Raw genomic sequence first — 15,035 nt, 5'->3', positions numbered from 1 at the left:
GCAGGGTTTTGTGTTGGGTGAGAGAAAGACAAGGTTAAAGGATGGGCACTAACCCTTAAGCTGGGAGGGTGGGGTGGGAGTGTGGGTTGTTATGTTAGTCGGTCCTGGCCTGTGTAGCCTTCTGGATCTGGCGTCATATCCCGGGGGCGTTTTTTAAGAGAACAGATGAGAGGCTTCCATGACTTGCTGAGACAAAACCCCCCTTCTCTGTTCATATTTTCGGGATGTAGTTCAATCTCAATGGCTTCCCTGCTTCCTTCACTGCTCTCACATAGCTGTGTATATTTCCAACACCAGTCTGCTTGTACCGGTTCTCACGGTCTCTTCGCCTGGGGATTTCTTATATTTTTCCTTCTACCCTGAAGATGGAGGGGATACATTCCTCCGAAACGTCGGTTAACACCACATATACACGGTGCAAAATCCCAGAAGACTGTTTTCTTCATAGTCACCGCCGTGAAAACCTCAAATCTTACATAATTACGAATTGCTTTAAACAAATTTGAACTCCTTTACCAATTGTGGATGGCAACTCATACAGTATGTGTTTATGCTGAGACTAAAACTGACAGAAGAAACAAGGGGACAATTATTCTGTGTGCCATTATTGTAGTATAAGGGAAAGACTCTCCAAACACCATCTAAATTAAAATTCTTGATAATGCATGCCACAGGATCATAATAATCCTTTAATTAAATTAGTCATGAAAATCCAAATTATGTTCATGCACCATAAATATTTTGCTTCCTTATAAAATACAACAGGATTCAATCATTGGATGCCTGACCCAAGATGATAAAACACATAACAGTTACGATATTAAATGGCAGGATCAACTGACCACAAACAGTGCTGCCACTTATCACTGTTTCTGAATATTCACATCACAGATGTTCTTCACCACCAAACAAATAGGGGTATCACATCTAAGATTCACTATATATATAAATATAGTCACAACTGGGCACACTCTAGTGCCTGATTTGGGGGTTCACTATCTTGTGATGTGCGTAGGAAGCGAATATTGGGTACAGATGGTAATGGTCGTCTACTGGGGGATGATAAACTACAATCTTGCAATATGTTTGGAGCACAATCTGTGGAATTTCCATTCCATACCACTGAGCTGCATGAATCCTGCGAAACACACATGATGTTACTCACAGGATATTGTGCAGGCTCACAGTCTTCATCAGTCTGACTAGAAACATTATTTCCAGTTATATGGTTAGCCTCTGAATTATTAGGCACATCAGAACGATATCTGCGTTTCTTTGTCTTATCCACCTGAGCATACAGAGCCATTATCTCTGCAGGAACTGCCCCATCACAGAGCTCTGATTCAGATGGTTTTGAAGATGGCTGAAGGAATATTTTTAATGCAGATGGAACAGAACGATATATCCTGTTTCTGGATTTACTCAGGCTACTAATGGATCCATTTGACTGAACAGTTTCATATGTGGAATCTGCTGCCATCTGTTGAAGGTTTCGAACTGTTTCATACTCTGGAATTTTTATGGGGTGGTCACTGTCTCTTCGAATGTGTACAGTCTCATATCCAGTGTTGAGGGGTCGTCTTGGTTTTTCTTGCATACAGTCTCTATCCTGAGTCCCTTCTCCATCAGCATCTCCACGTTTTATTCGTATATTATTTGGATCGTGTTCAATATCTGTTACCACTGTTGAATTGTAACTGCTTACACTTGGAAAAGACTGCAATGTGTCATAACAGGCAGGTTCTTGAGTCTGAGTGAAGCATGTTAGCATATCATTGACTTGTGAGTCGTTTCTGGTGGTGGAGAGGCACTGGGGCTGAAGAGCGACTACTGTTTGAAACACTGGGGCTGCCACATCATCATATGTGCCATCCTTTGCATTACCGATGATCAGGTCATTAGTGGATGACTGAGGGGTTGAATGAGTTGCCTTCTTGGACTTGAACCTAATATGAAAAAATTATCTATGTATTTGACAATATAACATGTAATATTTGTGCTATAAAGATTTTCAGATGAACAGTTTTCTCATTTTGAGCTTACAAACTGTATAGAAAATCATGTGTGCTTCATGTCCTAAAAATATGCTCAACAAATTTTCTAATGCATAAAAGATGGACTTTTATAATAACTATCTTCAAACACCCATAAATGTGGATGCTATTATAATTCCAATGTTTTAAAATTCAAATAATGTAACACTACAATAATATGAAAACTAATTTACACTGAGAAAAGGTAACTGTTTAAAGAATGTACTTTACCTTCTGGCCAACAAGATGCCTAGAACAGAGAAGATAATGATGAGGAGGATACAGAATATTCCAATTGATATAATTCCTGGTGTTCCCAAGCCATTACTTCCAGAATCACTGCCCGGATCCTCAGGCTGTTGCCCCCACTCTTTGCCCGTTAATTTAACTGGCAAGTTTCTGTCATCATCAGGAATGCAGGTGATGTCTTTCTTTTCCCAAGACCCAGAACTAAGGCAGGAAATTGTTGTATCAATTACACCTGAAATACACAAATACTTTTACTGTAATATCACTAGGTAGTTGAGGCAACAATTTTAAACCACAGATATCTATCATGGGCTTTGACCAGTCACCAATTACTTCTAATTTTTTCAGAGCCTCTTCTTTGTAAACCAGATTACAAGATCCTCAGCATTACTTTTCAAATTAACCTGGGTTGAACAGATTTTAACCGAATGGGAGGCTGGCTCACTTCAGAAATCTCAGAATGATGGAAGTATTGAAGATCAATAGGAAAATTAGCACTGATATACATTTCCCTTGGCAAGTTTAAAACCTTCAATCAAATAAAAGGAGAATGGATAACCAATCTTATTAACGCTAACAACAGCAGTAAGAGGAGCAGGTGGTGGTGGTGGTGGTGGTGGTGGTGGTGGTGATGGTGATGGTGGTGGTGGTGGTGATGATGATAACAGTAATAATGATATTATTATTATTGCTGTTATTGTTGTTGTTATTATTATTATTATTATTAGTAGTAGTAGTAGTAGTAACAGTGGTGGTGATACAAATGCTGTTACAACTGCTGCTCCTGCTGCCACTACTATGACAACTACTGCAACTAACTATGATCACCACTACCAGCAATAATGATGACAACACTACCACCATCAGCAATGAATATGAGAATGAAAACAGTAATTTTTTTAATTATTACGTTGTTTGATAATACCAGAAAAGCCAATTACACACAGAGCTAGATCACTGATGCAAACAAATAAAAAGTAACAAATTTTGAAGAAGGTAAAGTTGTCTCTGTGCTTAACCATTTAAGCATTATGCCATGAAGACATATGGGGAAGTGGCCACGTTAATCCCGGGGACAGAGTCCTGAAAACCCACTGGATACAACGGTAAGTGGGATCCAGAACCAGTCTGGATGACATAGAGAGGAGAAAATTTTTGTCCTTACCGGGACTTCAAGTCTAACCCCTCGCCCATCCAATTCATAGTCAGTCAAAGAAATATAAAGTAATATGCAAAATATTAATAACAAAATATTGTAGTGAAGGTGCATATTAAATTCGCTTAGTGGGGGGTGGAATCTGACTGGGTCCGCTCGGCTCAGTGCAGAAGACTGCTTTCTTCATAGTCACCATCGTGAAAACCTCAGATCTTACTAAGTGGCATAACAGTTGCATATTCAATTACAGGATATACTTAAACAGGGAATTCATCCAACATGAATATCAAATTCTGCTTAACAGCAAAAATTTGTTCTCTCTTTGACATGATGACATATGAAAACAGAAGCATATAAATTACTTAATGAGGCCTTATGCTATGGAAAAAATGTGATCATACACAGTAGTCAGATAATCATAGTTTCATAACCTTTGAACCAATGACAAATATAAAATACGTGTATTTTCATATTACACTGAGTTTGTGAACTTCAGATCAGCATACCTGGAGTGAAGGAATACCCTGCCTTGCATGTGTATATGACCTTAGAGTTCCAGAGGGTGGACTGATTAAGCAGATGCACGTCAGTATGTGGGAACAGCTGAGGGTATCCACAGGTGATGGCTGCAAATAAAGCTGCAACTTATCCTTTCCATTTTGTTTATGAAATACTCATACTGTTCTTAACCCAAGAATACAGCGAAACTAGGCATATTCTTACAATAAAGTTATCAGTTGTGTAAGGTAGGGCAGTGTTTCTTAAACATTTGAAAGTGGTGGTATATTATAATATTGTTAAATATCTTTCTGGCACAACAAGCCATGTACATATTTTTATAAATCTAGTATGTAAGCATGTACAGATTCCACTTGCATTATTCTTCATAGCTCAATATACTTTTTTGCTTATATAACTGCTTGTAATATGCACTGCAGCTCATAGATGAGATTAAACATTACCAACATTTTAGTATTAAGTACTAAGTGATGAGGGTAACAAATAAAACACTCTAATTAAAAAAACAAGAATCTGGTTTCATAACGTGTAGTTTGAAAAAAGTGTAAAGAAATATATAATGTAATTAAAATCTTTACTTCAGAAGCATGAGGGCTAAAGACACTGTATGGTTAACACCAGCCTTCATGCTTACGAGGTTCAGAACTACAAACTATAAAATCTGTAAATAAGGTCTAAAATTTTGTGATAATGATAGATTAATATAATTATTGTGTTTCTGGACATTATCCATCATCCTGTTTTTATATAAAAACGTTTCAGAAACTAGAATCTGTTTCCATCTTCAGGTGGAACCTAATCGGATCAAATTGTTAGAGCTAGTCCCTATATCCAGACATCAGAATCAACATATGACAGGAAATATAAATCAAGCACAGTCCAGTCTCTGAAACATTGTGTTTTGCTGACTGAATTTTCAATATCAGGGCAGCAACAGCTTAACAGCTTAACCAATAAATTTTGATGAAGTAACAATACTTGTATATCACTCATATTATAACACTTTGTGAGATGAGATACTGCTAATATGTAGAAATCCATAGGAATTAAAAATTATAACACACTCAGATTCAAGTTATGGCACACCAGAAACACTAAGGGATGGTGCATCTTTGAACCATTAACAGCAACTGAAACCTGAAATCAGTAACGAGTTATGATGGCAAGGTCAGTAACTTAATTAAAGTGATTCACTGTCAAGTATATGTTGTCACCATACTACGAAATTATCTTCACTACTGAAAAATGGTATATTACGCTAACAGAAGAACTGAAATGTTTATTTTACACTAATTTAGGTTCCAAATATTTAATACGAATTCAAATTTCTTCATTTAATATATATAAATGTGAAATATGATGGCTTATGTAACAGAAAATGACCATAGAAAAAATTTAAAGAGTGAACTAAATAAAACAAAATATTACCAAGGAGGAAGGAGACACCATAATTTTTTAAAAACATCAAGTTTTTACAGTCTTGCTTAAATTACTGTTATTTTCTGTTTAGTTGTCTTCCATTTATGCCAATGCTGTAGTTCCACATAAGAGCAAAAGCCTGTTCCTAGCACTGCTTGGTGGCTCACACTGGGATACTCATTTACATATCAATTAACTGATTAATATTTATTAACAATTTACTATACCGTATTTCCCCTGATTCCAAGATGCATTTCTTCTTCAAAATTTTAACATTTCTGAAACCAGAGTGCATCTTAGATTTTATGGCACATGCAATTCGATGATGAGTAAAGTGCAAGGAAAATCTTCATGTCCATAATACTAATTATGAGACAGTAAACATAAAGTTAGCAACAACATATATTCTGAAAGTATTTCTACGTATTTCCATTGTTAAAAATATCATTATTTGTGACAATGTATAAAGCATCTGATGGACATTTTGGGGCTCAAAATAGCAAAGAGTTTTAATTAACTAATATTCTGTACTGAAGACAAATTGGAAGGGTAGCAAGTTGGAACTGTCACAAGAGACAGTCCAACAACAGGGATAGGTGACCCTGCCTTATGTGAGCTTCAGGTTCCATGAGCCAAGTGGGAAGCACCTAGTAAGGGACCCTTCCCAGGGTTATGAGGTGGGCAGATACTACTTGTTAGCCATCAGAGACAACTTGTGTGAGGGAAAAAGACCCCAAATAATAATCCACGACCCTCCAACAACAGGTTGGTAACCTGCTCAAGTAACAAAGTGTTGTTAATAATCCTCAAAAATGCTTCATGTCTGAGGATGGAACAAACTAACAAGTTCAACCTTTGCAGACAGAGACAGATCAGTCAATGTTCACTGTTACATCTACCCTCACTGTTGTGTCTCGAAACCCTTCTTATAACCAACTGAGATGTTTGGTATCTTCCATAATGATGGAAATTGTGTCATAAATTGGCTGATAACAGATGACAGACTGCCCTTACAATTAGTGCACAGCTACCTTTTCAGTCTTTTTGCACTTAGGAAATAAAATAAGTGCTTTAAATAGTACACAAGGTGGTTCAAATATGACCAGGACTGATTTGTGTGTAAACAAGCGGCACTGCACAGCAGCTGTGCGACCTTGAGAGAGTGAAGCCACAACCTCCAACCTCCCTCCTGTTAGGGTTAGAACCTGTTAAGTCCTGTCTGTGCTAGAGTGATGAGCAAACAGAAGGTACCATGGAGCGTGGAACAATGCACTGTGATCAAATTCCTTGTTGGAGAAAACATCCCGTCTGCTGAAATGCACCACAGACTCCAACAACAGTATGGGGAAGAGTCTCTCCCATGGACCAGTGTGTTTGAGTGGTGTAAGTGCTTCAGAGAGGGCAGAGAGCGCGTGGAGAATGAACCGCATGATCGTCAGCTGCAAACATCCATCACCGAGCCAAACATTGATCATGCAGACGTGCTTATTTGTGAGAATAGGCACATCAATATCAAGGAACTTGGAGCAATGCTGTCCATCAGTGTTGGTAGTGTAGAACACATCGTGAAATACCACCTGCACTATCGCTAGGTGAATGCACGGTGGGTACCACGCACTTTGACAGATGTGAACAAAATGGTGGGCATGCAAGCTGCCAGTCGNACCTCCTGGCAACAGACATGAAGGAAAAGTTCTGATCCAAGTGGAAGACAGGTGGAAAATGGGTAGCCTTCCTTCAGGACAATACACGCCCCCATACAGCCAAAACAAGAATGGAAACCCTCTGGAAACTGAAATGGAACCTTCTGACACATCCACCGTACAGTCCCAATTTGGTCCCAACTGATTTCTACCTGTTCAGAAGGCTCAAATCAGACTTGCAAGGCATGTAGTTTGTGGACAACGACGCCGTCATCCAGACTGTTCGGGAGTGGATATGCCGCCAACCACAAGCCTTTTTTGAAAAGGGCATCAGGATGCTTCCAGAACGTTGGAAAAAATGTGTTGACTCTGGAGGGGAGTATATTGAAGAATGGCATGAGCAGGTAAGTGTTTGGCAATTATGGTTTTTAAAAAAAAATCAGTCCCGGTCATATTTGAACCACCTTGTATTACTGGATAGTAATTTAATCAACAGAGAGTCCACATGCCTATAAATGCTGTAATTACAACCAATAAGCAACTAACTGGAACTACAATATTGGCATCTGCACCTCTTTCTTTGATTTTAAAGTACAGTCAAAAATGTGTTTTAAGAAAAAATAACTGTTACCATTTACATAAGAAATGACACTGAAACTAACATTGGAAGTCTTACATGAAATTGAATTATTCCTAAGAATTAAGACAGAGAAATAATTTTTTTGGGGGGGGGAGTTACGAATTGGATGTTATCTCCATCTAAACCCACTCTGTATGAAACCTAGCACTCTTATGTACATGTTGTTAGAGAGTAAACAAGAATAAATCACTTAACTTTCTAACTTCAAACAATTTCAATTTAATGCTATTACTTTGAATTCCAAGACTCACGTTTACATTGAGGGGCCTTCCCAGACCAAATGCCCCTCTCGGTGCAAACACTGGAAGTATTTCCCCAAAGGATGTAACCAGATTGGCATTTGTATCTAACTCGGCTATTATAGGGATATTTGATCCTTAACTCAGCTTCATCCAGGAAACCAAACGAGGGTGTTGGTGGAGAATCACACAGGATTTCTGCACAGGCATTATGGCATGTTTAACAGGCTAACCTTGACAAAAATGCTCTGCAATGCACTCATCAAATCAATCAAATCAAAGTAAAATTATCAATGACTACTGTGCCATCAAAACGGTGGAAGGAATACATGAAATTAGGGCTCCACATATTCTGAGACTCTGATATTAAACTGTTGGTTTCAGTAGTTCAGAGCCCAAGTCCACCTTAGGGCCAATGAAGATATGGAAATTACAAATGTCGGTGTCATCCAGACATTAGTCAGATAACTGACCTTCATTCATTGGCCCACAGCCACCCTAATTATCTTTGCCTCCTAGGTAAGGTGTCTGTTACGTCAACCCCATGTTTACTGATTTTCATTCTGTTGAGTTTTTTTTTTTCCTCAAAATATACTCATATTATTATATGCTTTGTGAAGTTCTGAATTTTGCTGCCAGATTCAAAGAAACACTATATGTTTCTTCCCACTACAACAGAATTAACATATGGCAAATTGATATTGACATTTCTGCAATTAAATCTCTTTAAGGGTGATTCAATGCTTAAAAAATATGAGAGGCAAAGGGCTGAAACACTATATCACATTTATAGTCTAGTGCCTGGAAGATGTCTGCAATGTCTCATGTGTAACGTGTATCTACTTATTGGAATATTCATCCAGAAGTTTTAATGTCCTGCTTCATACAAGTAATTATGAGAGTACAGACCTAAAATATGGAGGTCTGTGTGTTATAGGGAAACACTATGCATGTGAGGTTATCATATCCATTTCATCAAAATGTAATATGATCTATATATTTATTCAGAAAACTACAATTTTTATGGATCACTGGCACTTTTCCTGCAGCCAGAAACACAGCATAGTAGAGGTGTCATCATGGAAGCAGATATGGGTAAATAATACAAAATAGAAAAGGCAGGGCAAATTAAACAAAGGGTAACAATAAAGTTATGGGTTTTATACAAAAAAGAATTAACATCAGTGATTAATGATGATATCTGAGATTGTGAAGTGTTCATTATAGATAATGATGTATAGATAAATTATGATAAATTATAAATTATAGATAAATTATGCATCATTGTCTGCAATTATCAGAATTATTGTGTACTTTATATTTTGCAACACACATACAAAATGAAACAACCATTAGTTCAGCAACTGTCAACACTCTGATATGGTCAGAAAAGACATGGTTATTTAAATGTCACTTGGATATCTATTATGATTATTAATGTACACTGAAATATAGTACTTCATGTATCCCAAGTTTTGGTGATTATTCAGGCTGGATACTCAGATGAAGGAACAATAATATGAATCAAATTATGTTATTTTTAATGGAATTTAAGGTGAAAAGTTTTAGGTCATGAACACATTAGTTTAAATTAGCATAAATTAGCCTAATCATATATCGATATAAAAATAACCATGCACGTACATGCTTGGGCACATACACACACATACACGTGTCTGCCTCTATTTAGAGTGATGGTTTAACGAAATTTAATGTGATGAAGATGCATCACTACAATATATCCTTGCAGTTGATACCTAGAAAAGCAAGGATGGCAGACAGTTTAGCTTTCAGATTTAAAGGACATTTGACATCTCTATGGCGGGTAAAAGAGAGACACAAAATAAACTATTATTTATATCACTAAAAAGTACATATTACAAAAATATTTTATATGAGGATGTTTTCAGCCATGCATCCAAATTTATGAAAAATTATGGGACACCAGAAGTGCAACATACTTTCTTTTGAATTAAATACAGTTACAACTTCTGTGCAATGTTACCATGTCTGAGTAGTGTCTGAAATCATGGTATGGTATGGTATTGTGCAGTGGGTGCACCTGTACCATAGCCTGCATTATTTTATGACAACCCAGATGTTTTAGACAGTGGGGAGGATGCACCTGAAATTTCAACTTCTCTTAAATCTAGACATGTTGTGCCAAGTCCCATACCTCTTTTTCCTGGATTTGGATTCGGAGATCACAAAACAAACATTTCCTTGTAGCAGCATTTAGTGTTAAAATAATCAATATTTCTTAGAATCCACACAAATCCAATTCTCTTATTCTTTCAGTTATGTGTAAATTTTGTGCATACCTTCACACTGTGGGGCATGTCCCATCCAGTGACCATCCCTTTCACAAGTTCGGTTTGGTTCAGCCAGAAGCTGGTAACCAGAATAACACGAATAGATGGCCACCCCATCAGAACCAACTAATACATGGCCTGCTACAGGCTCTTCAGGCTCCCCACATATGCTCTCATCTGAAAGCAACACATGTAATCTGAAGTAATTCTCACAATACAAGCACATGCAAATGCACATGTATGAAACCCATAAAATATGATTTATGGTCAGCATTTATCTGGTTCTAAACCTCTCTGAAGAACTGACTATTCTGAATGAAGTTTGGCATGTGTTTTACAGTTTCTCCAGGTTAATTCTATCACTGCTTCTGCCCAAGTCCTTTCCATTCCATTATTCATAATCTCATCTCATGTACACTAATATCCTTTGCTGCTGATGCAATGTCATTAAATTACTATCAAAACAGCCTTCAAAATTCTATGAAAACAAATGCTTCATGACTCTAAATTCCTTCATCTGACTACAGAAATTCTTCAAAGTTTATAAACTCTTCTTCTCCTTTTTTTGTACTGTCAAAGTTTTAGTTTTCTAAGGACCTTCCAAGTCTCACTTCTGATCTTGCTATGCTTATGAACTTTTCACACATAGCAAAACATTTTGTGATGTAAGTATTCAATATTAACGGCATTAATGGGCTGTTTCACATACTGATGAATTGATAACGTAATGAACACTCTGGTAGCATAACCTTACAGTTCAACACTGCTAATAACAAATTTAACACAACATGGTCCTCACTAGTTGTATCTGACCCCCGTTCTTACAGTCTTCCCAGAGTTCCACCTTATTCCAGTTTCTTTCTTAGTCTTCCACTTAGCCAATTTTCAGAATATTACCTCACAGACTTGTGCATACACTCCTTGTCTCTTCAGTCCTGGCTACATGCCTATCCCATCACAGTGTTCTAGATTTCACTACATGTACAACATTAAGTGACAGTTAAAATCACAGTTTCCTACTTGCAAAATATTCTACACTGGTTATTTGCACTTAAAATTTATGTTGTTCCCTTGAAGTAACGAGATAAAATTTCATGCAAATACAAAACAAATGGCAGTATTATCATTTTGTAGTATTGTGTAGGTGCAAACCCTTAGCTTCAATGTTGTTTGAAGTAAACAGGATGATATATTTCTTTTAACTTAAGAGTAATGATCATTTACAGTTTCCTTCTTCTTATAATTTGTTTATGAACTTCATTCTTGTTTGTTAATGATGTTCACAGATAATTAAACTTTGAACACAGTATCTAATGATATATTACTGTTGCCGAGTTTGCTTTATATATTAATTTTAACTAACTTGTAATTACTCTTGTACTGATTTCTTTGCTGATCTGTAGCAGAACTTCAGCATTATTCTTTTTGGTGTTTCTATTCCGTCCCCAAAAAAACAACATTATTGGCAAGAACAAATAGCCAATGATGTCACCCAGTGGGTATGGAGCACTTCAGCAGACCTTACTGTCAGAAATCTGTAAATCATGGAACTTGTGAAAAGATTTTAAAAAGCTCAATGGTAAAATGAAATGGATCAGTTTCTCCAGATTATTAAATACTTGCAGATAAATTACTAAGACGCATGATATTTTGACTTTACCATTTTTCTCTACAGTGTGCCTTTTCAGAGAAACAGGATGGGATGGACAGATAGAGAGACATGACTGGCGGTTATGTAAGTATGCCCTTTGTTAATCCACTATCTTGCATCATGCTTACATTGTGTCTCTAATTTGATTGCTGTTCCTTTACTTCTTCCACAACATTCTAATTTGGTAATAGATAAATCTGAGGAAATGAAAATGTCAGTGGAAGAACATGTCTTACCTCTGTATGCAAACACCTCCACCTCACAGAGGCTGAAGTAATCCTGATCACGCCTGTCATCTCGGATGTACACATAACGTCCCTGGTGTCCGAGGCCATCATTACAGGAGAATAAGACACGCGGATTCTGGAAACGGCCTTTGAAAGTAGCACATGGTTTGTACAGAGCTTCACTCTTCGAAAGAAGCTGAATAACAAAGATGGTGAATTCCTGGTAAGAATCTGAAAGAAAAGAACTCAAGTGCGTTAATCAGTTACTAATAGTTGGGCTACTTACAGTAGCTGTTTCAACTGCAGATGTTATATTGAGTAGACCTTGGTTCTTAGGCTATTTAATGAAGCCATATCAACATCATGCGCTATTTAGAGTCATGAGCTACTAAGAAGGTTATGAAGAATGAACTGGAAAAAGTGGAAAGGAAATGGTCGAAGTCTATTTTAAGGTGTTACCTTGATATTTACCTATAACAAATGCGGAAACACGAACAAAATTCCTGTTTATTAAAAGGGGTGAGCTCAAGTGATGACACGTTCATTTGTAATGGAAGAGTTCAGGCTGGGACACTAGCGATTCTGACTGAAGTTCATCGTGATTATCCTCCGTCATTTCAAACCAATTCAGGGGAAGTGTCCTAAATAGGGCAATTACACATCCTGTTTCATCCTTCCGATTTCGTCCGCCCACCTTATTCTACGTTAAACAAGTGCTTATTGATACAGCACCATTAATCCAATCCATCATATGGTTCCTTCGAAGACGTGTTTCTTTTGCATATTTCTATTTTTTTTTCCTTGGCACTACAGCCCCAGTGGGCCTAGGCCTACCTCCATGAACTTCTCCGTCCACTTCGGTTTTTCTAGAGCTTACACATTCGGTAGGACTCCTTGGGCGGGTGATCAGCTCGTCGCAAGGCCTCTACCTGTACACAAACACAGAAAAACGCACACACACAAACTAAACATCCATGTCCTGAGTGGGATTCGAACCCACAACCCCGGCTTCCGAGCGAGAGAAGACAGTGCATGCCTTAGACCGTTCGGCTACCGTGACCGGCGCATATTTCTATAGTAACTTCAAATCTCCAACAAACAGCACGCTTAAGCTGTTAACACAGAGCAGAAGGAATGAATGTCAATGGCCCGATTTACTCAGAGCAGAATAGGCCAGGCTGCACCAGGATATTTAGTTGGTAACACGGAAATGGAAATAGCTGACGAATAAAGCAGCTATAAACAAAGCAAACTTGGTGGCTTTAGTCCGCAAGGGAATTATACCGACCTAGCGACCGCCGCTTGTCGGTGAAGTTAGTGCCAACTTCAGCGGATAGAGGGTGTCGAGTGATCAGCGCAACGAATCCCCACGGCCGTTCATTTTTGTTTTCTAGGCCGGAGTATTCAAGCAGCTCCTCAATTATCCTCACGAGGCTGAGTGGACCCCGTTCCAGACCCACAACTTCTCAGAAAATGTGGTAGCGCTGGGAATCGAACCCGGACCTCTGGACCTGTAGCCAGGAACTCTAGCCACTAGATCACAGAAGCGGTCCGAATAAAGCAGCTTCGTTTAAAAATATCCAAATAAGAAATAACCATGCCATATGGCATTTCTGTTGTTTCGGTTAGGTGAATGTAACTGTGTTACACTCTTGCAGTCAATTCAGAGAACAAAAAATCAGGATTTCGTGCAATTGCAATTACGGCTAACCTACTTCATCCATCTGAATAACCAGAGGCAAAATTTCCCCTAATTTGTAAACTGTATTTTGTGTTTCGGGTTGACTCGTATATTGATTGCATTTCTGAGAGGGCGCTTCTTTCTAATTCTTCCTTTCATTCCATGAACAGCCATCGCATGGGTCACTGAACAGCAGAGTTTCTCTGTAATCTTCTCTGTTAATTATAATCCGATTTTCGCTGTCAGTTCTGACTTGTTTTTGAACAAATCTGTGACTGTTGGAGTGTAGACTAGGGTTCTACATATATCGCCTCAAACCTTTTTCGCCTCAGATTTTGTTCATGGCTTGTGGAGTAAAATCTCACACAGATTCGCAGCTTTGGAAAACTGAGATGATAATGCGGACATCAACAGAGCTTGGAAAACTACTAGAGAGAATATCATTTCAGCATAAGAGTATCTAGGTTATTCCGAACTGAAGCAGCATCAGCCTGGTTCGACGAAGTATATTCAGAACTATCTGATTAAAGGAAACAAGCCAAACTGCAATGCATGTAGGATCAGACCGAAAGTATGGAAACAATTTCAGAAATATAAGGCATGAAGCTGGTTCCTCGCTCGCGGAATTTTTGTTATACGCTGTAAATGGAGGCGATACGTTCCTCCGAAACGTCCGTTTACGCAATATCTACACGGCGCAACATCCCAGAAGATAGAATTCTTCATATTCACCGCCGTAAAAGCCTCAAATCTCACAGTTTTATTCGTTTTCACAACTGTGTATGTTACATGACATCGAATTGGTGAACGGTTGTGAATGAGGGACTGGGAGTAATGTAAATCCTGTCTTAAGACATTAACCCGAATACTCCTTTAAGGGACTAAGAGAAACTACAAAGAAATCTAGGTTATGATAGCCGGTTTCCAAACCTGGCATAGAATAAGTGGCCTCTCGGAGAATGAATACAAAGGGGAATGCTAACTTCTGAACAAGTCATAATCTGGAATGTATTCAGAAGGCAGACGCACTCAACTCGAGTGTGGGTCAAAGCAGTCGTGGCTCAGGTTTTGTGTGGTTGTCAGTCTGGGTAAACGTTGGCTCAGCGTCTTTCAGTAAGACACCGCGAATTCTTCTGCAATTGAAGAAAGCAGTCTTCTGGGATTTGGCACCGTGTATATGTGGTGTTAACCGACGTTTCGGAGGAACGTATCGCCTCCATCTTCAGGGTAGAAGAAAAAATATAAGAAATCTGCAAGCGAAGAGAC

General features: G+C 38.2%; 1 protein-coding gene across 1 annotated transcript in view; it reads right to left on the bottom strand.

Annotated features, from left to right (window-relative positions):
- Window positions 1-407: 407 nt before the first annotated feature.
- The window catches only part of LOC111863111, a gene marked incomplete at its 5' end in the record, with an annotated part of 151,082 nt that continues 136,454 nt past the window's right edge, over window positions 408-15,035 (bottom strand). The window contains 6 exons of the mRNA XM_023849141.1: window positions 408-1,946; window positions 2,265-2,514; window positions 3,945-4,064; window positions 7,911-8,096; window positions 10,220-10,387; window positions 12,098-12,319. Of these exons, the coding sequence (XP_023704909.1) occupies window positions 956-1,946; window positions 2,265-2,514; window positions 3,945-4,064; window positions 7,911-8,096; window positions 10,220-10,387; window positions 12,098-12,319 (1,937 nt within the window). The remainder of the gene's footprint in view (window positions 1,947-2,264; window positions 2,515-3,944; window positions 4,065-7,910; window positions 8,097-10,219; window positions 10,388-12,097; window positions 12,320-15,035) is intronic.

Source organism: Cryptotermes secundus, unplaced genomic scaffold (genome assembly GCF_002891405.2).
Source record: "Cryptotermes secundus unplaced genomic scaffold, Csec_1.0 scaffold2193, whole genome shotgun sequence".
Taxonomy (NCBI): domain Eukaryota; kingdom Metazoa; phylum Arthropoda; class Insecta; order Blattodea; family Kalotermitidae; genus Cryptotermes; species Cryptotermes secundus.
The sequence above is the reverse complement of the archived record's forward strand: the minus strand, read 5'-3'. Positions and strand labels throughout refer to the sequence as shown.